This window comes from Euleptes europaea, chromosome 21 (genome assembly GCF_029931775.1).
Source record: "Euleptes europaea isolate rEulEur1 chromosome 21, rEulEur1.hap1, whole genome shotgun sequence".
NCBI lineage: Eukaryota > Metazoa > Chordata > Lepidosauria > Squamata > Sphaerodactylidae > Euleptes > Euleptes europaea.
In genome coordinates this window covers 13,260,186-13,284,578 of record NC_079332.1, presented here as the reverse complement: position 1 = coordinate 13,284,578, position 24,393 = coordinate 13,260,186, and the positions used below count along the sequence as shown (strand labels likewise).

Below are 24,393 nucleotides of genomic sequence, written 5' to 3'. Positions count from 1 at the left end.
GAAGCTAAGAGATGGGTTCAATTATCAGATCTCTCCAGAGTCAGGCACACGGTCCGTCCTGCCAAGCTGAGTGGGAGAAAAAGGTTTAAAATATTTTAAATGAAATATGCTAACACCACTCGGGGAAAACCCAATATCGAAAAGTTCTCCAATAATGGATCGTGTCTCGAAAAATTTTGGATCTGAAGGTTTTCAGGGTAGGGCCAATAGGATAACAGAACACTGTTACCTCCTGATATCACATTTCCACATAATAGTAAATGCACTCTTACATTCGAAGAGAATTTTTTTTTACATTCTAAGAGAATTATAAGAGGGAAGAAGTCTTTGAAAAGCAGCCTCAGAATCGTTCTTGGCATAGTTCAATTGTGGAACTCCCTGCCCCAGGATGTGGTGATGGCTGCCAACTTGGAAGGCTTGAAGAGGGGAGTGGAATGAACATGGAGGAGAGGGCTATCCATGGCTACTGCGGTCGTCTTGCTTGCGGGTTTCCCACAGTGGTTGGCCACTGTGTGAACCGACTGCTGGGCTTGATGGGCCTCGGTCTGATCCAGCAGGGCCCTTCTTAAGTCTTATGGAACTATCCATGGTACTAGTCCAAATGAACACTAGTCATGATGCCTACCTATCCCACTAGTAAAAATGGGTACTGGTCATGATGATCTCTCCAGGATCAGAGTAGCATGCCAATTATATTAGGTGCTGTGGAACACAGGCAGGAATAATGCTGCTGCAGTCGTCTTCTTTGTGGGCCTCCTAGAGGCACCTGGTTGGCCACTGTGTGAAACAGACCGATGGACTCGATGGGCCTCGGTCTGATCCAGCAGGGCTTTTCTCCCTGCCCCATGATGTGGGGATGCCGGGCAACTCGGAAGTCTTGAAGAGGGAAGTGGACATGTTCATGGAGAAGAGGGCTATCCATGGCTACTAGTCAGAATGGATACTAGTCATGATGAACATCTATTCTCTCCAGGATCAGAGGGGCATGCCTAGTATATTAGGTGCTGTGGAGCACAGGCAGGATAAATGCTGCTGCAGCCGTCTTGCTTGTGGGCTTCCTAGAGCCACCCGGTTGGCCACAGTGTGAAGAAATCATTCAAGAAAATCTCATTCAATAAAGCCATCTGGTTTAGGAAGCCCAAACTTGTCAAACAATTGGGGATTCTGTCGTGTGGAAAGCATCTGTGCAAAGTTGGGCGAGGACAGGAATGTGAACTCCAGAGCAAAGCTAGCAACTAGGGCTTGTTTTAACGCACAAAAACAGCTTCTGGTTATAGCTCCTAGCACTTATCATAAAATCATGTTAAACCTAGAGAAGCTTGAAGGATAATCTCAGGGGATGACACAGAAACCCATTTAAGCAGCCTAAACAAACGTCGGCAGAACGGGGTGGGGGGTGGGAGAGAAAGCCTTTCGTAAATCTAATGCATGCAATTCCTGGCAAAAATTCATTAAAACTCTCCAGGGTCTCCATAACAACATCCTTAACGCCCCGCGGAAAGGTCTTTTAACAAACACCTTTTAACAAACCCCGTCTCCAAACTAGAGGTGAACAGCAAGTGGTTCGCTTCAAAGCAGGAAGCAAAACACAAAACCGCCACGCTGCAAAAGCTAATCACAGCGCAACGCAACACACACACACCCCAAAAAATCAAGGTCTCAAGATCTGGAGAGAAAAACATGTCACTCCTGTTCCCAAACAAACATTGCAATTACGGGCCTGGCTTCGCCCCACTCGATCCAATATGCAGCGGGAGAGGCGGCAAGTTCAGAGAAACCCGGCTGTGCGCACCCTGGAACCGCGTCTGATGGTGGATGGCAAAGGTGCCCAAACAAAACAAGGAGTGTGACTCGAATGCAAAGCTCAGAAGTGGAGGGGGAACAGAAAGGTGCTCATTAAACGCTACGGGAGGCACCAGTCCCACGCAGACGCCAGAGCGGTAGCAGGCGAGCGAGAAGAGGGATATAAGAACATAACAAGAGCCCTGCTGGATCAGACCCAGGCCCATCAATTCCAGCAGTCTGTTCACACCGTGGCCAACCAGGTGCCTCTAGGAAGCCCAAAAGTAAGACGGCTGCAGCAGCATTTATCCTGCCTGTGTCCTACAGCACCTCATATATTTTGCATGCTCCTCTGATCCTGGAGAGAACAGGTCTGCATCATGACTGGTATCCATTTTGACTAGTAGCCATGGATAGCCCTCTCCTCCATGAACATGTCCACTCCCCTCTTCAAGCCTGCTAAGTTGGCAGCCATCACCACATCCTGAGGCAGGGAGTTCCACAATTTAAAAACGGAATTACGGCTACATTCCGAGCCGAGGCGTGCAAATCGGCGGGGTGGCCTGGAAGCAAATTCTCCACCCACATTTGATCAGAGGTAGCTCTAAAGGCCAGAAATCAGCACTGAGCAGAAGGACCTTCTCGCAGACTACAAGAGGGAAAGGCTGAGGCTCCTTCTCCATGGCACCATGGGCCTGAACCCCGCTGGGCACCACACGAGCGGCAACTGAGCAGAACCTTCAGCACACACGTGATGAGGATGACCAGGCCTGGCAACTGAGCTCTCCTTCCTGGGAGGTTTTGAAGCAGAGGCTAGATGGCCAGCTGTCAGCAATGCTGATTCTATGACGGTAAGCAGATCATGAGAGGGAGGGCATCTTGGCCATCTTCTGGGCATGGAGTAGGGGTCACTGGGGGTGTGCGTGGGGTGGGGGAGAGGTAGCTGTGAATTTCCTGCATTGTGCAGGGGGGTGGACTAGATGACCTTGATGGTCCCTTCCAACTCTATGATTCTATGAACTGGTAGGAGACTCACAGGGCAGCTTGGGGACCCTGGCCGGAACTGTAACGTAATCGCCGGCAATGGGCTGATGTCACCCCCCATGCGTCCGGAAGTGACGTCGCTGCATGTTCGTGGACCACTCTAGCAAAACGCCGAGGGTTTACCACAAAATTTTGAAGAACGCTAGAGCAGCCGTATTGCCTCCATGCCCGGCCTTTCCTTTCCCCCCAATTCCTCTCGCCGGTGTCCCCGACACTGGCGGGCATCACGGGGAGCTGCCGGGAGCCTTCCCGCGATCGGCATCCCAGCCTGCAATTGTGTTTACGTCTGACGCGGGGCAGGGAAACCGAGGCCCAGCCTGTCCGCTCCGTGCTGCGCGAAGAGGATCTGCCGTCCCCCCCTCCCCGATTATCCAAGCTGACCCGCGGGAGAACCGCCGGCAGCCCCAGAGAGACCCCTCGGCAGTCGTCGAGCTGACCCCGCCATCCTCCAGCCTCCCACAGCACCCAATTAAGCCTCAGAACGCTTCTAATGCGCACGGCAGCATCGTGATAACTCCCATTCTCTCATTAACGGAAAGCCAATGTTTTGAAGTCAACGGGAGCTCCTCATTTGTAACATCTGGCCGGGGTGCGTAGGCTGAGGACAATCATAATAGCGGGGTCAGGGTCGTGGCAGGACCAGCCAAAACTTTTTGTATACACTTAGGCAGAAAAAAAATGATTATTTCTCAATGCGCCGGGAACTTCATCAAGCTACAGAGGCATATAGAAATAGGAGATAGTGTCTCCCGGACTTGTGACACTTAAAGAAGGCTCGGGGGGGTGCTTGGAGAGACGATAATAGAGAGGGAAGAGAGGTGTCAGATTAGCAACGGAGGCATGTACATAGGGAAGGAGGAGGAGGAGGAGGAGGAGGAGGAGGAGGAGGAGGAGGAGGAGAAGGAGAAGGAGGAGGAGGAGGAGGAGGAGGAGGAGGAGGAGGAGGAGGAGAAGGAGAAGGAGAAGGAGAAGGAGAAGGAGAAGGAGAAGGAGGAGAAGGAAGAGAAGGAAGAGAAGGAAGAGAAGGAGAAGGAAGAGAAGGAGGAGGAGGAGGAGGAGGAGGAAAAGAAAAAGGAGGAGGAAGGAGGATGAGAAGGAGAAGAAGAGTTGGAGGAGGAGGAAAAAAAGGAAGAGAAGGAGAAGGAGGAGGAGGAGAAGAAGAAGAAGAAGAAGAAGAAGAAGAAGAAGAAGAAAAAGAAGAAGGAGGAGGAGGAGGAAGGAGGAGGAGGAGGAGGAGGAGAAGGAGAAGAAGAGCTGGAGGAGGAGGAGAAGGAAGAGGAGGAAAAGAAGAAGAGTTGGTTTTTATATGCCGACTTTCTCTACCACCTAAGAATCAAACCGGCTTACAATTTACTTCCCTTCCCTTCCCCACAATAGACACCCTGTGAGGGAGGTGGGGCTGAGAGAGCTCCAAGAGAGCTGTGACTAGCCCAAGGTCACCCAGCTGGCTTCACGTGTAGGAGTGGGGAAACCAACCCGGTTCACCAAATTAGCCTCCGCCGTTCACGGGGAGAAGTGGGGCATCAAACCCGGTTCTGCAGATCAGAGTCCACTGCTCCAAACCACCGCTCTTAAGCACCGCACCACACTGGCATGAAGACTATAAGGCTGGCACTGGGCAGAGAGGGCATCAGAAGAGGAAGTTGCTGCCATAAAGCATGGCAAGAAGGAAATGGGCAGGCAGGACCGGAGAAATGGTCGAGCCAGGAGCAAGCGGTGGTTGTTCTGAGCCCAGGGTTCGGCTAAGAAAAGGAACCTTGATTGAGACAAAACAAGGTACGATCAGCCAGTCCATTTATCAAGGACAATTTCTGATGTATTGTGTGTGTGTGTGTGTGGGGAGAGGTTCCCCCCCTCTTTAACCAGATAGCTGAACGCCAACCCGGCAAGTCAACTTGGCCAATTATCGGCCTCTTCACCGCCAAGGTCACCGACCCAATTTGAAAGTGAGATTTTTGTTTTTTTTAAAAATAAATCACTGCTCGGCCAAGTTTGCTCAATATCTAGGAGCCACTTCGTTACCTCTTCGTTTCTGATTTCAGAAAATAAAGGCGTCATCCTCCCAAAATCGTACCAAAGAAACCCAGCCGGCTTGAACGCCCCCTTGCAAAAACAAGGTGTTTTAATAAAGCTAAGCGAGCGTAGGCAGGCGAGGAAGCGCCGGGATTGATTTCCCCCTTAATCTCGCTGCTACCAAGACACAATCGAAAACCTGGGTGGAATAAACATCGCCTCTCTAGGTTCGAGTCGACTGGGGCCAGGGACGATACCAGCATCACAATTCAACCGGCGGGCTTGAGAGATGCTGGGAATAACGCCGTGCTGCAGCAAAGAATCTGCTCTAGTCTATGCAACTATCGGAGAGACTGAACAACCCTCCTGGAATCATAGTGTTGGAAGGGACCACCAGGGTCATCTAGTCCAACCCCCTGCACAATGCCGGAAATTCACAACTACCTCCCCCCCACACCCCCAGTGGCCCCTACTCCATGCCCAGAAGCTGGCCAAGATGCCCTCCCTCTAATCGTCTGCCTAAGGTCCCAGAATCAGCATTGCTGACAGGTGGCTATCTAGCCTCTTATTAAAAGCCTCAATCCCCGGCATCTCTAGTTAAAAGGATCCTATGCCATACATCTCCCCCAATAATTGGTACCAATATTTCGCAAGAATTTTCCACGAGGAAGGGCTGGGAGGGAATGAGCTGGTGCCACCCTTTCCCGCCAATGTACCCGAGTGGCTACCTGTCACAACTGAGGAAATAAAAATGCTAATTGGCCATTTAAAACTGAAGAAAGCACCTGACCTAGACGTGCTGGGCCCAGAAGTCCTCAAATCGGACCCGAACTGGTTGCCCCTCTACTGGCCCAATTGTTTACATGGGTGGATACACACATGAACACATGAAGAACACATGAACACATGAAGCTGCCTTCTATTGAATCAGACCTTTGGTCCGTCAAGGTCAGTATTGTCTACTCAGACCGGCAGCGGCTCTCCAGGGTCTCAGGCAGAGGTCTTTCCCATCACCTACTTGCCTGGTCCCTTTAACTGGAGATGCCGGGGATTGAACCTGGGACCTTCTGCATGCCAAGCAGATGCTCTACCCGTCCCCCAAACCATCGAACACATGAACACATAATGATGCTGCCTTCTACTGAATCAGACCCTTGGTCCATCAAAGTCAGTACTGTCTACTCAGACCGGCAGCGGCTCTCCAGGGTCTCAGGCGGAGGTCTTTCCCATCACCTACTTGCCTGGTCCCTTTAACTGGAGATGCCAGGGATTGAACCTGGGATTTTCTGGTCCCAGTGCGATTTTGGTACCTGTTCATAAAAAGGGAGACCGTACAACTCCATCCAACTTTAGACCAATAAGTCTTTTATCCATAGTAGGGAAGTTATATGCCAAACACCTACTGGGCAAACGTCTAGCTTGGATATCCAAATATAGGATATTAGGCCCAGGACAAGTAGGCTTTTGCCAGGGGAAAACTACATTAGACCACTGCATTGATCTGTCACACCTAGTTAACAAATACTCTAGGAAAACCAACTCTAAGCTATATACAGCCTTCTTGGATCGAAAGGGTGCCTTCAATTCCATACCAAGAGATCTATTATGGGATAAATTAATTGGAATGAATATTGATAGATTACATGCTGGCCAATGACCGTAACAATAAATGCAAAGGATAGAAGATTACTACTTCCCATTAGAAGGCTATACGCCTCCACAAGCTGTCGACTGAACAACCCGGTGACGGTGGAACAAAGCCACCTTTTCCTACTTCAGAGTAAGCAAACATAGCTCCGTGCAACTGCCTTATACTGAGTGAGATTCATGGTCTACCACAGTCAGTCTGGTCCTGGAGGGGCTGCGGCTCAGTGGAAGAGCATCTGCTTTGCGGGCAGAAGGTCCCAGGTTCGATCCCCGGCATCTCCAGTAGATGGGTTGCCAGTAGACGGGTTGCCAACCTCCAGTTGGCCTCTGGAGATCCCCCGCCATTACAGTTGATCTCCAAACGAGCAAGATGTGATGTGAAAGTAGGTGATGTGAAAGACATCTAGGCTGAGACCCAGGAGGGCCGCTGCCGGTCTGAGTGGACAATACTGACTTTGAAGGACCAAGGGTCTGCTTCAATAGATGGCAGCTTCATGTGTTCATGTGTTCAAGATCAGTTCCCCTGCTTTGGAGGGTAGACTCGATGGCATTATCCCCCGCTGAGGTCCCTCCCCTCCCCAAACCCTGCCCTTTCCATGCTCCGCCCCCAAAATCTCCAGGTATTCCCCAACCCAGAGCTGGCAACCCGAGCAGTAGGTGATGTGAAAGACCTCTTCCTGAGATCCTGGAGAGCAGCTGTCCGTCTGAGTAGACAATATTGATCTTGACGGACCAATAGTTTAATTCAATAGAAGGCAGCTTCATACGTATATATTTACTCTGACCAGCAGAACTTATTCAGGGTAACAGTCTTATTCAGTCACACCCCACCTTTCTCCTCAACGGGGACCCCAAAGCGATTGACACCATTCTCCTCTCCTCCATTTTATCCTCACAACCAACCCGACAAGGTGGGATGGCCTGAGAGCCCGTGACTGACCCAAGGTCACCCAGCAAGCTTTCCACGGCAGAGCAGGGATTAGAACCCAGATCCTCTGCCCTGGGGGCACGGCCCCTCCACAAAACCAAGAAACGCGCAGGACATGTTATTATTATTTTTTTAATTTTACTTCATTTGCATTCCTTTTTTCTCCCCAACGAGGCTTAATATCATTCTCCTCTACTCCGTTTTAACTACATAACAACCTTGGGAGGCAGGTTGGACTAAGAGTGTGTGACCAGCCCAAGGTCTCGTAGCACGCTTTCCACGGCAGAAGAAGAAGAGCTGGTTTTTATATGCTGACTTTCTCTACCACTTAAGGGAGAATCAAACCGGCTTACAATCAGCCTTCCCTTCCCCTCCCCACAACAGGCACCCTCAGAAGTAGGTGGGGCAGAGAGAGAGCTCTAAGAGAGCTGTGACTAGCACAAGGTCACCCAGCTGGATTCATGTGGAGGAGGGGGGAATCCAACCCGGTTCTCCAGATTAGCCTCCGCCGCTCATGGGGAGGAGTGGGGGATCCAACCCAGCTCTCCAGATGAGAGTCCCACCGCTCCAAACCACCGGCTCTTAACCACGACACCGCGCTGGCAGAGTGGGGACTCGAAACCGGGTCTCCCAGATCTTCGTCCGACCCGCAAAGCGCTACACCGCAGGGATCAGAATTGGCAGCAGAAGATGGCGCAGCCTGATATTTATCGGTGGAGGGTTTCCTATTTGAGAAGCGTGCAGAGATTGTGGGCGGCGGGAGGCTACCATCAAGACCCAACGCATATGCCTACCCTTGTAGACGTTGCACATTTATACGCTTTCTGGGTTTGCTTCAGGAGCTGGGGGGGGGGGTGTGTGAATCCTTTGAGTGGGAACAGCTGGGAACAGCTCGGTTGTGTGGGCGGGAAGGATTGTGTCAAAAGCAACTTCCCGACCGCGATCCTGCTAGAAGTCGGTTTATTTGCATACTGCGGTTCCTCGTGTTAAAATATTTTGAAAGCTGCTGCAGGGAGGGGGGGGGAAATGTAATTTCCAACAGTAAAACATGCCAGTTTATAGGACTGTGCATAACAGCTCCGGGAAGATGCTGAATTAGCCCTTTTTAACCACACGTTTACAAACTATTTACATATCCTCTCAGTTCTCCCATTTTCGAAGCGAGAGACTATTCCAAGGTAGAAGAAAATGAAGAGTTGGGTTTTACATGCCGACTTTCTCTACCGGCTTACGATCACTGTCCCCTCCCCACAGCAGACACCCTGTAAGGCAGGTGGGGCTGAGAGAGCTCTAAGAGAGCTGTGACTAGTCCAAGGTCACCCGGCTGGCTTCGTGCGGAGGGGTGAGGAAACAAATCCAGTTCACCAGATTAGCCTCTGCCGCTCGGGTGGAGGAGTGGGGGATCAAACCCGGTTCTCCAGATCAGAGTCCACCGCGAAAAAATGATCATCTTGCAGGTGATGAGAGGGAGGGCATCTTGGCCATCTTCTGGGCACGAAGGGCTCACTGGGGGTGTGGGGGGGAGGTAGTTGTGAATTTCCAGCATTGTGCAGGGGGTTGGATTAGATGACCCTGGTGGTCCCTTCCAACTCTTATGGCTCTACGATTCGAAGGCCGCTAGGAAAGTGCCATGGCTCCATGGGAGAACATCTGGTCGGCATGCAGAAGGTCCCGGGTTCAATCCCTGGCAGTTAAAAGGGCCAGGCAGTAGGCGACGTGATACACCTCTGCCCGAGACCCTGGAGGTGTGCTGCCAGTCAGAGTAGGCAAAGCTGACCTTGCTGGACTGATGGCCGGATTCAGTATAAGGCAGCTTCGTGCAGAATGTGTAATGATCTGACTCAGTAGAACAGAGGCGTTGAGCCCAATTGTTACGAGGGCTGGATAGGACATCAATGTCACTTGGTCGGGCCGGACCATGCCTCGGCAGCCCAAATCGAGAGGGTGGTGGTGGCTTCCTCAGCTGGCTCGCGGGCTGGAAAGAGTTCTCAAGGGGCCGGATTCGGCTCGCGGGCCGTATGTTTGACACCCCTGCAGTAGAAGGCAGTGTGGAGGCAGACACCCCCCAAAACTGCACGTTGCCCGCTTCGTCTTTGCCGTGTTCCTTGAAGAGCAGTCGAGGATCAGAGCTGATCTGCGGGGACCGCTAGGCTTCACCTCCCTTCTCTTCGACGGGGCACCCTTTGTTTTAAATCCGACGGCGCTGTGGGCCTCGGGGAGGCAATGCGCTGCCAAGGGGAGGGGGGGAATGCCAAGCTCCAGCTGCCGCCCTGACAGACAAAGCGACATGACGGATGAAGCCCTGCCAAGACGACTGCTGTCGGGGTGGTGCGGGAGTCTGGCAGCCATCTTGCCGTCACAGCCGAGTGAGCATCCGACGGGCTCCGGGGGAGTCATTCTTCGGCGTCAGGAGCCCCGCAGGAGACGTCCGACGTGCAGAACGTTCCTCCTGGGCACGACAATTTGTTGGCATCACACACGCACACAAACATAACCCCGCAGCTGGCAAATTTACATTCTGAGCAAGCAACCAAGCCGAAGGTGCCCCTCTATATGAACAGTACCCTCACTTAAACACAGGTAACACTTTGTCCGATTCTCAACGGAGCGCAAAGCTCTTTTCTCCTCTTTCACGGTCAAAAGTGATGCGGGGTGGGGTGGGGAAATCCTGGCTATAGGACAGACAACAGGGCTACCGAGCAGTAAAGGGAATCAAAAGCATTTTATTGCTCGAGATGCGTAAACAGGGGAGGGGGGGCTTTAAAGGGGTGGTGGGAAGTGCTGACAAGTCGCAGCCGAATTATGGCAACCCCGTAGGGTTTTCAAAGCGAGGGACAATCAGAAGTGGTTTGCCATTGCCTGCCTCTGCGTAGCAGTCCTGGTATTCCGTGATGGTCTCCCATCCATGTACTAACCAGGAGTCACCCTGCTTAGTTTTCAAGATCTGATGAGATCGGACTAACCTAGGCCATCCAGGTCAGCGCAAGAGGCAAAAAGAAATAGGTTGCCATTGCCTGCCTCTGCGTAGCAACCCTTGACTTCCTTGGTGGTCGCCCATCCATTTACTAACCAGGGCTGATCCTGCTTTGCCTCCGAGATCTGATGAGATGGGGCTAATCTAGGCCATCCAGGTCAGGGCAAGAGACATTCATAGGTGGTTTGCCATTGCCTGCTTCTGTGTAGCAACCCTGAACTTCCTCGGTGGTCTCCCATCCAGGTACTGACCAGGGCCGACCCTCAAGAAAAGGGAGGGGAACATACTTCTCCACTTTGCCAAAGGCCGACGGTTGCAAATTTGGCATTTTTTTATATGAACGAGCGTGCTCCGCAATGAGCGATACCGCAAAACTTGTTAAGAACGAGGGATGGGTCTTTCCAGATTATGACCGAGTCAGCAGCCCTTTCTCTTGGTGGCCAGACCGCTTCCTCAACCAACGTGCCACTGGGAGCGCTCGCTAGCTCTTCAGGGAAGACAGGGCACGCCGGATCAAAAACAAGATGTAACGGGCATGCGATTACTCAAACCCCCCCCAAAAAAATCTCCCATCGCTGTTTAATCAACTCTCGTTCTTCAGAGTGGAAGTACATCTTGGACCGAGGATACCACCACTATCACTGGTTGGGGGTGGGGGAGATTAGGTGAGGTAGATGTATCTTCTCCTGACCTGGATGGCCCACCAAGGAAGACCAGGGTTGCTGTGCAGAGGAAGGCACTGGCAAACCACCTCTGTTAGTCTCTTGCCATGAAAACCCCAAAAAGAGGTCGCCATAAGTCGACTGCGACTTGACGGCACTTTACACGCACCCAGATGTATCTTCTAATAAAAGGGCAGGAGGAAGACAAAATAATCAGCAGTCAGAAATTGCTAGGTAATTATATCTGGCCCTCGGGGTGTGACTGGCCAAGGATGTTTGCTCTGACAAAGTCATTTCTGTAACTCTTTCCTCGGAGAGCTTCTGGGGGGTTTTTTGTGCGTGGGTGGAGGCCGGGCGAGAAGAGAACAGTGTCTGTCGAATCTGCCTTAATAGGCCGGTGCCGGTGTCCGAGCATGAACTGGGCATTTAATTTGCTTCTCCCTGAAAAGGGTCATCCGCGCATTTGGGAAAACCACAGCGACAATTCCTAAACCACTTCTTCTGGAGGGAGGGAGTGAGTGAGTTGTGAATTTCCTGCCTTGAGCAGGGGGGGTTGGACTAGATGACCCTGGTGGTCCCTTCCAACTCTATGATTCTATGAAATACTGTTCCGGAACAAAGCGTTAAGACACTCAAACAGGCGTCTGACGTGACAGCCAATGTGCAAAATCAGCTAGAACGCTGACCACCTCTTTTAATTTCTGCCAAAAATATCACAGCATCACTGTTTTAAGATTTTAATTTTTCAATTGCTATTTCTCCCCTTTTTAAGGACTTTTGTTTTGTTTTATTAATGGCGTGAGTACTTTGGGGAACTCGGGCCCAACAACAAGCTAGAGAGCTCGCGATCGATATAAAATATCGCCAGGGCTTTTGATTAGACTGCCTTCGAGGAAAAAGATGACACCATTTCTCCCCCCCCCCCTCGACATCTTTGTATTCTGCACTGCGTGGGAAGGTGCTGTAGCCGTATTTTTATATGGAAATTTCCCCAAATCGACAAAACCCCAAGAGGGTTTTAAACGCGCTGCCGGGGCTGCGAGTACACCATCAATCTGGCTTCTCGGGAGTGGGCAAATCAACCAATATGTTCCCTCCCGGTAGACTCCTTTTAAAGGATTCACCGCACTTCTAATTGACTGCCACTGAAGCCAGTGAATCTATAAATAGGAAAAAAACAGAATGGAGGCAGAGAACAACGTTAGTATTATGGGGGGAAGAAGAAAAATATGGGCCCAGGAACAGGTTCCTTGTTTGAGGAAGATCAGGATGAGACAGGGATCATCCTGGGGGAAGATCAGGAGACTCGGGGGAGATCTGACCACTGGATCACATTGGGGAGGGGCTATGGCTCAATGGTAGAGCCCCTGCTTGGCATGCAGAAGGTCCCAGGTTCAATCCCTGGCATCTCCAGTTAAAGGACCAGGCCGGAGTTGATGTGAAAGACCCTGGAGACGCCAGTCTGAGTAGACAATACTGACCCTGTTGGACCAGTGGTCTGATTCAGTAGAAGGTGGCTTCGGGTAGGGGAGAGGGCGTGGCTCAGTGGTTGAGCATCTGCTCGGCGTGCAGAAGGTCCCAGGTTCAATCCTAGTTAAAAGGACCAGGCCGCCGGTGATGGGAAAGACCTCTGCCTGAGACCCTGGAGAGCCGCTGCCAGTCTGAGAAGACAATACTGACATTGATGGACCGATGGTCTGATTCAGTATGAGGCAGATTCGTATGTGCTCATGTGAGCTCCTTCTGCAAGATGGCCACCGATAGAGTCCCCAAGGGGAGGGGCCAGCTCGACCAAACACGCCATAGGAAAGGGCCACGTTCCCACGCTCCTTCTTCCTCTTTCCCCTTCTGTTTCACTGCATATTGTACCAACCAATTTGGGGGGGAAAATGGAAACCTAATTAATTTCACATTCAAGGACTCAATTATCCAACGGAGCACATTCTAATCCAAAATTATAAGCCTCGCTAACGCTATGAATTGATTATTTTATTTCAGGAAGCCCCGGTGAGCAGACGGCATCTCTCCGAGGTTAAAGGGCTTTGTATCGCGCGTTTCAAAATGTACGGCAAATCAAAACTCTTAAAAGAGCAAATAAGACGTGATGCGTTATCAACATTTCAGGCAGAACTCAAGGTATGTTTTATTGGTTTTGTTACTCCAAGGTATGTTTTATTGGTTTCGTTACTCCAGAACAGAAGAAGCGGAAGAAGAGGAAGTGGAAGTGGAAGTGGAAGAGGAAGAAGAAGAAGAAGAAGAAGAAGAAGAAGAAGAAGAAGAAGAAGAAGAAGAAGAAGAAGAAGAAGAAGAAGAAGAAGATGACAACCACGAGGAAGAGGAGAGGAAGAAGAGTTAGTTTTTATATGCCTATTTTCTCTGCGTTTTATGGAGAATCAAGCTGGCTTACAATCACCTTCAATTCCTCTCCCCACAACACACAACGTAGGAGGTAAGTGAGGCTGAGATAGCTCTAAGAGAACTGTGACTTGCCCAGGGTCATCCAGCAGGCTTCATGTGGAGGAGTGGGGAAACCAACCCGGTTCTCCAGATTAGAGTCCACCGCTCCAAACCACTACACCCCGCCGGCTCTAACCCTGACTGTATACTGATGAATGCAGTGCGGGGTACCAAGGCCCTGTTCGGATTCCTGAGCATTGCACTTCTGAAATGGTGTGGACAGATTATCAAAGAGTGTGTAGGTGAAGAAAATGAAATCCACATTGGGGTTTTTTTGTGATGGAGAGAATCAGTTTGGAAGCTCATTTTGAGTGAGAGAGAGAGAGAGAGAGAGAGAGAGGTGATAAAAAATAGCTGATTTATGTGTGTTTTATGTGCCATGAAGTCACTTCTGACTCGTGCCGACCCTATAAATTAATGACCTCCAAAATATTCTATTGTTGCTTGCCTTGCTCAGGTATTGCAGACTGAGGGCCGCAGCTTCCGTGACTGAGTCAATCCATCTCACGTTGGGTCTTCCTCTTTTTCCTCCAACTTCCTTCTCTTTCCCTCCACCCACCTCCAACTTTTCCTACCTGATTTATACAATTATGCAAAGAGAGCCAGCGTGGTGTAGTGGATAAGAGCGGAGGTTTGGAGCGGTGGGGTCTGATCCAGAGAATTGGGTTTGATTCCCCACTCCTCCACATGAGGGGCCGAGCCTAATCTGGTGAACTGGGTTGGTTTCCCCGCTCCTCCACATGAAGCCTGCAGGGTGACCTGGGGCTAGTCACAGTTCTCTCCGAACTCTCTCAGCCCCACCTCCCTCACAGGGTGTCTGTTGTGGGGAGGGGAAGGGAAGGTGATGGTAAGCCTGTTTGATTCTCCCTTAACTGGCAGAGAAAGTCAGCATATAAAAACCAACTCTCCTTCTTCTTGTTCTTCTTCAAAAAAGCTTGAGACTGTGTTTATTGCAAAGCAAAGTAATAATAAAATCTTTATTTAGCCCCCCCCCCCAAGCATTGGTTTGTTTATTCAGACATTTATATCCTTCTTTTCTTCTCAACAGGGACCCGAAGCAACTTAAAGGATATCGTCCCCCACCCTTCTCCGTGTTATCTTCACAAAAACAACCCTGTGAAGTAGGTTAGGCTGACGGGGGGGGGGGGGGGAAACAGACACACAGACTGGTCCAAGGTCAGCCGGGGACGCTTCCACAGCCGAGCGGGGGGCGGCTCGCCGACAGATCTGAAAGCGTATTTGTCCAACCTCGGCTCGCCGTCAAAGAGCCCCCTCGTTTCAATGAACTGAAAATAGAAATCAGCACCCTGTGCCAGAGGGATGCGTCATGCGGTGACTTTCCCAGTGTCATCAGCGCAATATTTGTGACATACGCACCGTAGGATACTATAGCTGGCTGGGTTTTTTTTTTTCCCCCTCCTTTGAAAAACGGGGCTGCCAACTCAGCGCCGGTTTGCTCTCCATCTCGCGGCTTTACGTTTGCCCAAAAGCTTTCGCGACCGGTTTGACTCGAGGAGGTGCGGGGGGAAAAGCAACCCAAACGATCAGGGGGCTACGAGGAACTGCTGAAACGTTTAGGGCCGTTTGGCTGGGAAAGGAGGCGGTTAAGGGGAGACACGATAGAGGTGTATAAAATGACGCATGGTGTGGAGTAGTCAGGGAGAAGCTTTTCTCCCTCTCTCGTAACACAAGAACCCGCGGGGTCATCTCCTGAAGCTGGATTCAAAACAGATAAAAGGAAGTCTTTCTTCACACGACTCATAGTTAAATTGTGGAACTCCCTGCCCCAGGATGTGGTGATGGCTGCCAACTTGGAAGGCCCATCAAGTCCAGCAGTCTGTTCACTCAGTGGCCAACCAGGTGCCTCCAGGAAGCCCACAAACAAGACGACTGCAGCAGCATTGTCCTGCCTGTGCTCCACAGTACCTAATATATTAGGCACGCTCCTCTGATGCTGGAGAGGATAGGTATGCATCATGACTAGTCTCCATTTTGACTAGTAGCCACGGATAGCCCTCTCCTCCATGAGCACGTCCACTCCCCTCTTCAAGCCTTCCAAGTTGGCAGCCATCACCACCTCCTGGGGCAGGGAGTTCCACAATATAACTGTGACCTGCTCCTCTAACTGGAGACACTGGGGATCGAACCTGGGGCCTTCTGCGTGCCAAGAAAATGCTCTGCTGTTCAGCCGGAGCTCCCTTTGAATGCAAAAGCAGCCTTTCACTGAGTCAGACTGCTGGGGATATCACGGTCAGTGGTGTCTGCTCTGACAGGCAGCTGCAGCCCGAAGTCTTGGGGCTGAGGTCTTCCGCATCACCTATGGCCTGATCCTCCTGCCAGAACCGTTTGGCAACCCTACTCTGCCAATGCAAAACAATGGCTGAAATAACACGGCTCTTTCCTGGCACTTGCCGAATAAGGCCCACGCTGCCTTGCTGATCAAATAACGTTTCTCCGCCAGGGTGTTATCACACTATGTTTAGAACACTGTTTTGCCTTTCTCCCCTGAGGATCCTTAGCCTTTATGTTTAGCCTGAAGAGGAGAAGACTGAGAGGTGATGTGGTAACCATCTTCAAGGCCTCGAAGGGCTGTCATAGAGAAGAGGGTGCCGAGTTGTTTCCTGTTGCCCCAGAAGGTCGGACCAGAACCAACGGGTTGAAATTAAATAAAAAGAGTTTCCGTCGAGACATTAAGAAGGATTTTCTAACAGTCGGAGCGGTTCCGCAGTGGAACAGGCTTCCACGGGAGGTGATGGGCTCTCCTTCCCTGGAGGTTTTAAAGCAGAGGCTAGATGGCCATCTGTCAGCAATGCTTATTCTAAGACCTTAGGCAGATCATGAGAGGGAGGGCATCTTGGCCATGGAGTAGGGGTCACTGGGGGTGTAGGGGGGCAGGTAGTTGTGAATTTCCTGCATTGTGCAGGGGGTGGACTAGATGATCCTGGTGGTCCCTCCCAACTCTATGATTCTATTTTATCTTGCTCTTTTAACAAACCCTGGTTCTTCCGGGCCATGCACCAACAGGCTGCGAGGCTCTCTGGGACGTTCGTTCCGGTCTCAATACACTCCTTCCCATGGAATCCGAAGCCTTAAGAGGATTGATTCGGCAGCCTCTGTCCTGAAGGGAGGCCAGCTAATTCCACTAATGGGATCGAATCTTCTCTGGCCAAGACAACGTCTAGCGGCAACAGCTTGGCAGAGGAAAGGAAAATCCCTGAACAGCTTGGCTGGAAAGGAGAGGATTCGGGGGGCCCGGCCAAGCCATCTCTGCTCTAGCTTCTAGATACAGGCTGTGGTCTCTCTATTTAAAGCTGTTTGTATCAGACTCCGGCTTCCACCCCCAGCCATACATTTACCGACTTCTACCTAGGCACAAATCCCGGAGAATGGAGAGAGGGATTAGGAGTCTCTTTGCTGCCATCTGCTGGAGAGCGGCCGAAGGCCCGCGACACCGACCAAAAAACTAAAATTAAACAAATAAATCTCCTACCTCCCTTACGGGGCGGGGGGGGGATCTGAATTATAAAATGGCCTATCTGCAGACGCAGACAGGAACGCTTTTCCGGCACAGCCGCATTCAACGGTTCGGCCCCCCCACGCGGAAATTTCACTTCCCCTTGTGACGACAAAAAAAAATTGTGAATGAACAGTAAATGAACATGAGTTATCTCCTCCTTCCAAGCCTCCCTTGGAAAAAGAAGCCAATTTTAAATCCTGTATAGAAGCCAGGCTCTGTTTATCATCTGCTAGTCTTCCACAGTCAAGTGGACTTAAGGAGTTGAGCCGAACTCCCAGGTTGGGGGGAACATTCGACAAATGCTGACGAGCGACACCGTTAGTGCTGACGGGGACACTTAATATTTCAAAAGAGACGCTCCCAAAGGGGAACGGGGCGGGGGACAGAACTTTTTTTAAAAAAAAAGTCAAATGAAGTTGCGCTGAGCACAGCCGGGATGCCCAACCCCGAGGTGGCCGAAAATTTCCACCCGAGCCGAGTCCGAAGAAAACGGTGAACCGAAAATGGGAAGAGGTAGCGAACGGGCGTGAGAAACCCCCCCCCCCCGGTAAGTATGTGTTAGTTGGCTGTGGCAAAACCAACACGTTCAGACGCAGGGATGGGAAATAGTTTCAGAGGGGATCCGCGTTGGTCTGAAGAACAGCTAGTTTCGAGACAAGTCGCACCTTAGAGACCCGCAAGATTTTCGGGGTATGAGCTTCCAAGAGACAAAGCACCCTTAATCAGATACTAGATTCGAGTCCAGTAGCACCTTAGAGACCAACTCGATTTTCAGGGTAGGAGGTTTAGAGCGTCAAAGCTCCCTTTGTCAGATCCCTTTGTTGGGGATGGGGAATGACATTGCCGTCGCTGCTGGAACAATTCCTGAATGAGTGAACAGGGCCAAGGAAGGGGGGAAAGTGGGAGAGAGAGGATGCTTGGATCTGAGCACGGTTCGAGCTCGAATGTCGACTCCGCAAAGTTCCAGTCCGGTAGCGTTATCGAGACCAGCAATTTTTCAGGGTGTAAGCTTTCAAGAACCAAAGCTCCCTTCTTCAGATCAAGGGACTCCCTTGATCTTAGATGCATGCAATGCATCTTAGATGCATGATCTTAGATGCATGCAATACCATTCCCCAACACCACCTGTAACACATGGGTAGATCCCCCTTCACAAAGGTGGGGCAGAGAACACCCACATACACACAAAATTTTATGGACTGGTGGTTCTCAAAGCTCAAATCATTCTAAGGAAGCTGAGGCATCTTTCGGGACCCTCCCCAAAGACTGCCCTTTGTAGGGCCAGAAGTGCCAACACAGAATCATATAAATCAGTTATCGATAAATGATGTGTTTCAATAAAATCCCAGGGGTCCCCAACCTTTACAAGCTCGAAGAAACCTTTGGAATTCTGACAAAGTGCAACAGGCGAAGCCATACAATGGCTGCTGCAGGAGGCGGAGCCAACTACACAACGGCAGCTGCGGGAGGCGGAGCCAGCCACAAAATGGAAGCTGCAGTGTGCCTCGATTCACACAGTGAAGATCCTTTGTGCATGCGCAGTTGGGGGGGAAACCCGATCCAAACCAATTCAGCAGGGGAGGAGCCATGGCTCAGTGGTACAGCATCTGCTTGGCACGCAGAAGGGTCCCAGGTTCAATTCCCAGCATCTCCAGTTAAAGGGAATAGGCAGGTAGGTGATGTAAAAGACCTCTGCCTGAGACCCTGGAGAGCCGCTACCAGTCTGAGTAGACAATATTGACTTTGATGGACCAAGGGTCTGATTCAGTATAAGGCAGCTTCGTGTGTTCATGGCTTATGTTCTGGGGAAGGGCCTTGGTTCAGCGATAGAGCATCTGCTTGGCATGCAGGTTCAATCCCCGGCATCTCCAATTAAAGGGACAAGTAGGTGATATGAAAGACCTCTACCAGAGACCCTGGAGAGCCGCTGCCAGTGTGAGTAGACAATACTGACTTTGATGGACTAAGGCTCGGATTCAGTATAAGGCAGCTTTATGTGTTCATGTGTTTGCAGCTGCTCAGCATGAACTGAGCAGAGCCGAATGATCAAATCGCACCTGACTTCCTCCTTTGAACGCAACGAGTTCGATGGTCAAACTCGCTTGCAGCGAAATTCACCCCAACCTTCGTCCAGACAAGCAATAGATGTGCCATACCGACACCCTCGCAGACAAAATCCCAAGACCCCTGCTGTTCACACACTATTCCTTTTCTCGTATTTTATTACCAACCGCTCATTATCATCAGATATTGTTCAGTCTAACACAGAACAGCTGTTCAACTCAAATACTTTAGCTTAGAAAAATCTTTTAATTAAAAAAAAAGTCCGTCCCACCGCCCCTTTGTATTTTTCTTTCGGAAGGAGAGGGACAGCTGGCAATACAACTTGGGAAGATACAAGCCAAAAAAAAGGTGCAAAAAACCTAAAGGACCAAGATCTCCTATTCGAGAAAGAATAGAACGAACCAAGGTACCCAAATCATCTTTAACAAAGAACAGCGGGAGAGATGAAAACAGACGAAGAATCTTGCACCAACATTGCCCAGGAAGATGAACAGATAAGGGGAGTAACTCTTAAGCACAAGCTAAAACGCAAAGATAAAGCCGTCCCTATTCAATTTTTGCATGAAAGACTGGATAAAACAATGAGGAAAGTTGTCTCGTTCGATCTGGGGATTGTGAGCCTGTAGCTCTTATAAGACCGGAGAGGGGAGGCTTTGCATTTTGACAAGTTACTTAAGTTTCTATAAGCTACTCAAGGTAGCCGTTGCCTTCCTCTGTGTAGTGACCCTGGACTTCCTTGGTGGTCTCCCAACCAAATGGCCATCTGTCAGCAATGCTGATTCTATGACCTTAGGCAGATCATGAGAGGGAGGGCATCTTGGGCATCCTCTGGGCATGGAGTAGAGGTCACTGGGGATGTGGGGGGAGGTAGCTGTGAATTTCCTGCATTGTGCAGGGGGTTGGACTACATGACCCCGGTGGTCCCTTCCAACTCTAGGATTCTATGGTTCTATGAAATGCTAACCAGGGCTGACCCTGCTTAGCTTCCGCCATCTTACAAGATTTAGAAGCTACTTGATTTTCCACTCTAGCAGTACAACAATTACCATTTATTTTTAAAAGGCTAGATAAGGTCCCCTGGTGGTACGGGGCGGGGGACAGTGAGCATGGGGGGGCGAGGCAAAGATAATGGTACTGATGTAAAAAATACTCACCTGCCCACTCACATGGTGTAGGAACACATTAAGACTGCAATTTCTTTCAAATATCATATCAAGCCAGTTGCAGCAAAGGTGAGAATAAAGAAGGGGGGGTTGGTAGTGGACAAAATGGGGCCTGGGTCGTATGGAGGACGCAAAACAAGCACACACCTTGGAAGCTACCAGTCTCAACACGGCAGCTCGGTAGGCAGATTCAGCCACACAACGGCGGCTCGCGGGGAAATTACAGCATTTCACACCATTGCTCAGCAGTTCTCCCAAAGCAACCCCCCTCTCCCCCATCTTAACTGGCCCCGCAAGGGAAAAAAATCACGCCGTCAACTCTGTATTTTCCCTGGACTACCAGTTTCGGGGCCAAGGGAGTGAGTCGGCAGCGTGCTCCTCGCCCACCCCGAGAGGAGGTGCGTGCATGTGGGGCAGGCCTCCTTCTCCTTCACAAACCAGAAGTAAGAAGCGGCTGAGGGACTTTGAAAGGGAAGGCAGCCCCGAAGGAGAGGTGGAGAGCTGACTTTTGGAGAATGACTGGTCACTCCCGAGTGACCTTCTGCCCCCACGCCCACCACTATACTGCAGGAAACCTATAGGTCTATAATTATAGAAAACCTAAAAAGGTAAAGGCCCCCTGTGCAAACACCGGGTCATTCCCGATAAGGGGTGACGTCACATCCTGACGTTTACTAGGCAAACTTCCCCAGTCCATCTTCCCTTTACCCCCAGCAAGCTGGGTCCTCATTTGACCAACCTCGGAAGGATGGAAGGCTGAGTCAACCTTGAGCCGGCGACCTGAAACCAACTTCCGTCAGGATCGAACATAGGTTGTGAGCAGAGCTAGGACTGCAGCTGACCACGCTGCGCCACGGGGCTCCTAACATAGGAAACCTACAAGTCTATAACAAAAAGGCTGTTGAGTAGAGGCAGCCAAGGAGTCAAAAGGGGGGCTACAGATTTTTAGTTGACTAACTGACTGGTCCCTCCTAAGTGACCTCCTGCTCCCGCTGTAGAGAGGAAACCTATGCGTCTGCAATGAAAAGGGCTGCGGAGTTGAGGCAGCCAAGGAATCCAAGAAGGGGGCTACGGGGACTATTTTGGTTGACCTCCCCCCACGCGCTCTCCGGAGGGGACCCCCGACACGGCCCGCCCCGCGGGTTACCTCCATCTCCGCAGTGTGGGCTTCCACTTTCTGCACCATGTCCTCGGCCTCCCGCACGCGGGCGCTCAGCTGAGGCACGTGCTCGGCGAGGTGCAGCTCGCTGTCGTAGGATTCCAGAATGCCTCTCATGCCGTCGCGGGCCTGTCAAAACGGGAGAGAGGGGGGGGGGAAACAAGCACAGTGAGCTTTTCCATTTATGGTCTGCGGGATCAAGGGTGCAGGACGCTGGGACCGGGAGCCGTGTTTCCCTTCCTCTCGCGGGCAGGGAGTGTTCCCCCAAAGTCCGATCTCATTTCCGCACCTTGGCTTAAACCTATGACTGAACAAAAGGGAATGAAATTGCCTTGGAATAGTCTTCGGTGCAAAAGGCGCATCGCTTTTTCTTTTCTTTTTTGAAGTGGTGTATAAACACTTCCCCCAACCCCGTAAAGTCACAACCACCTTATGGCAACCTCGTAGGGTTTTCAAGGCAAGAGACATTCAGAAGAAGAGTTGGTTTTTATATGCCGACTTTCTCTAACACTTAAGGTAGAATCAAACTGGCTTACAATCACCTTCCCCTCCCCACAACAGACACCCTGGGAGGTAGGTGGGGCTGAGAGAGCTCTAAGAGAGCTGTGACTAGCCCAAGGTCACCCAGCTGGCTTCCGGTGTAGGAGAGGGGAAACAAATCCATTTCACCAGATTAGCCTCCGCTGCTCATGTGGAGGAGCTGGGATTCAAGCCCGGTTCTCCAGACGTGGTTTGCCATTGCCTGCCTCTGCGTAGCAACCCTGGACTTGCTGGATTCCCACCCAAGTACTTACCCTGCATAGCTATCGAGATCTCATAAGATCGGGCTAGGCTCGGCTATCCGGGTCAGGGCGTTATAAATGTTATAGCCTCAGCCATTTTACAAACACGTTGTGCCACAGAGAAACTCCGGAACCCGCACCAGCCTCAGACTCTCTGGTGGTGTAAAGCATTAATCCTGGGGTGGAAAGTGCCGTCAAGCCATAGGAGAAAATTGGATCGTGTTTTAGAAAGGAAGCCGTATTGGAAGAAATCAATGAAAATATCACACCTGAGCATATTAAATTCCAGCATGCCCTGAGAAGAGAACTTAAACTGAAAAATATCGGTTAGATTTGAGTCCAGTAGCACCTTAAATGTAAGGATGTGTCACTGGCAACCAAGATCAAGTTAATTCATGCCGTTTTATTCCCTATTACTATGTAGGGGTGTGAAAGCTGGACATCGAAGAAAGCTGATAGGAAGAAAGTAGATTCCTCTGAACTGAGGTGTTAGAGGAGAGTGCTAGTGATACCCTGCACTGCCAAAAAAAATGAATCAGTGGGTTCTAGATCAAATCAAGCTGGAACTGACCCAGAAGCTCAAATGACTAAACAGAGGCTGCGTACTTTGGTCACACAAGATCACACAAGGTTGGAAGAGACCACAAGGGCCATCGAGTCCAACCCCCTGCCATGCAGGATCCCACAATCAAAGCGCTCCTGACAGATGGCCATCCAGCCTCTGCTTAAAGACCTCTAAAGACGGGGACTCCACCACCCTCCGAGGCAGCGCCTTCCACCGTCGAACCGCCCTCACCGTCAGAAAGTTCTTCCTAATGTTTAGGTGGAATCGCTTTTCTCTTATGAGAAGACAAGAGTCACTGGAAAAGACAATCATGCTAGGAAAAGTTGAAGGCAGCAGGAAAAGAGGAAGACCCAACAAGAGATGGCTTGACAACTTGCAAGACATTGATTCATAGGGTTACCATGAGTCGGAAGGGACTTGACAGCACTAAACCCGCACAGCACCTTAGAGACCAACAGGAGTTCCGGGGCATAAGCTTTCGAGGGTCAAAGCTCCCTTGGCCAGACGCAGTCTATCTTCGTGACAAACTGTCATCGTGAAAAGAGCGGCTACTTGTTAATGAAGGCAGCGCCACAGAAATCTCAAGTTGGAACAGACGGAGTTAAGATTTTTTCAGCCTCTTCAGCAACTGTTTTACCCAAAAAAGAAGAGGAAGGCGTGTTAAGGGCTTTGTGTTCCTTTTGTTTTTAAACAAGACTAGCAAAGACCAAAAAAAAAAAAAAATCCACCTCGCGTCGAACTTTTTGGTAAACATAACAGAAGGTGGGTAGTCATTAAAATCTTTTTTTTTCCCCAGTAGAAGTTACAGCATTAATGAGAAAACCATTCTCGGAGAAGGCGCTCGGAATAAGTAGCTCAGAACAATCTCTTAAGAAGCAGGCCCAAATATCGCTGCAAATGAGGTCCCGGATAAATTCGAGTTTAATATACCTCAATTGCTACAAGGGGAGTCTCATTCTGATTAGCTGTAGATTTCCAAAGAATACACGAGAAGATCTTGTAATTAATGAGCCCTTCCTTTTGACTTTTTATGAATTTATGCTAAGTGCGTGGAAGACAGTACTTTTGCGAAATACTTGTTAATTAAAATTGCATTAAAGCTATCACTGAATGTCAACATGCTGAACAACTGCATTCAAAGAACGGGGGGGGGGGAATCTTTGCACCTGCCACATAAAGATGCTATGAATGTGAAAAAGTCTTCCAAAATGCATGAAATATCAGCATGCACCTTGCCTGACTGGAATGAATTGAGGCAAAGGCTGTGTCTCCGGCACTCGTACTTCACACCTGGTTATGGGGACAGCTCTAGCGGATGATCTTTGACAAGGGGAATCCCATCCTTTTTCAGCTTACTAGGTCCGCTGGCCGCTTTCCGACACATTAGATAATGCAGTCTTCTCGACGCCAGCGTGGTGGAGTGGTTAAGAGCGGTGGTTTGGAGCGGTGACCTGGGCTTTGATTCCCCACTCCTCCACATGAGCGGCAGAGGCTAATCTGGTGAGCCGGGTTTGTTTCCCCACTCCTCCACACGAAGCCCAGCTGGGTGACCTTGGGCTAGTCACCACTCTCTCAGCCCCACCTACCTCACTTCTTCCTCCTCCTCCTCCTCTTCTTCAACAGCTTAAAGTAGGGG

The 24,393-nt window shown here is 50.4% G+C and overlaps 1 protein-coding gene across 1 annotated transcript in view; it reads right to left on the bottom strand.

Moving 5' to 3' along the window:
* MAD1L1 (mitotic arrest deficient 1 like 1) overlaps positions 1–24,393 on the bottom strand; it is a 383,773-nt gene that overhangs the window by 208,146 nt on the left and 151,234 nt on the right. Inside the window, exon 14 of the mRNA XM_056866622.1 lies at positions 21,399–21,539. Within this exon, the coding sequence (XP_056722600.1) occupies positions 21,399–21,539 (141 nt within the window). The remainder of the gene's footprint in view (positions 1–21,398; positions 21,540–24,393) is intronic.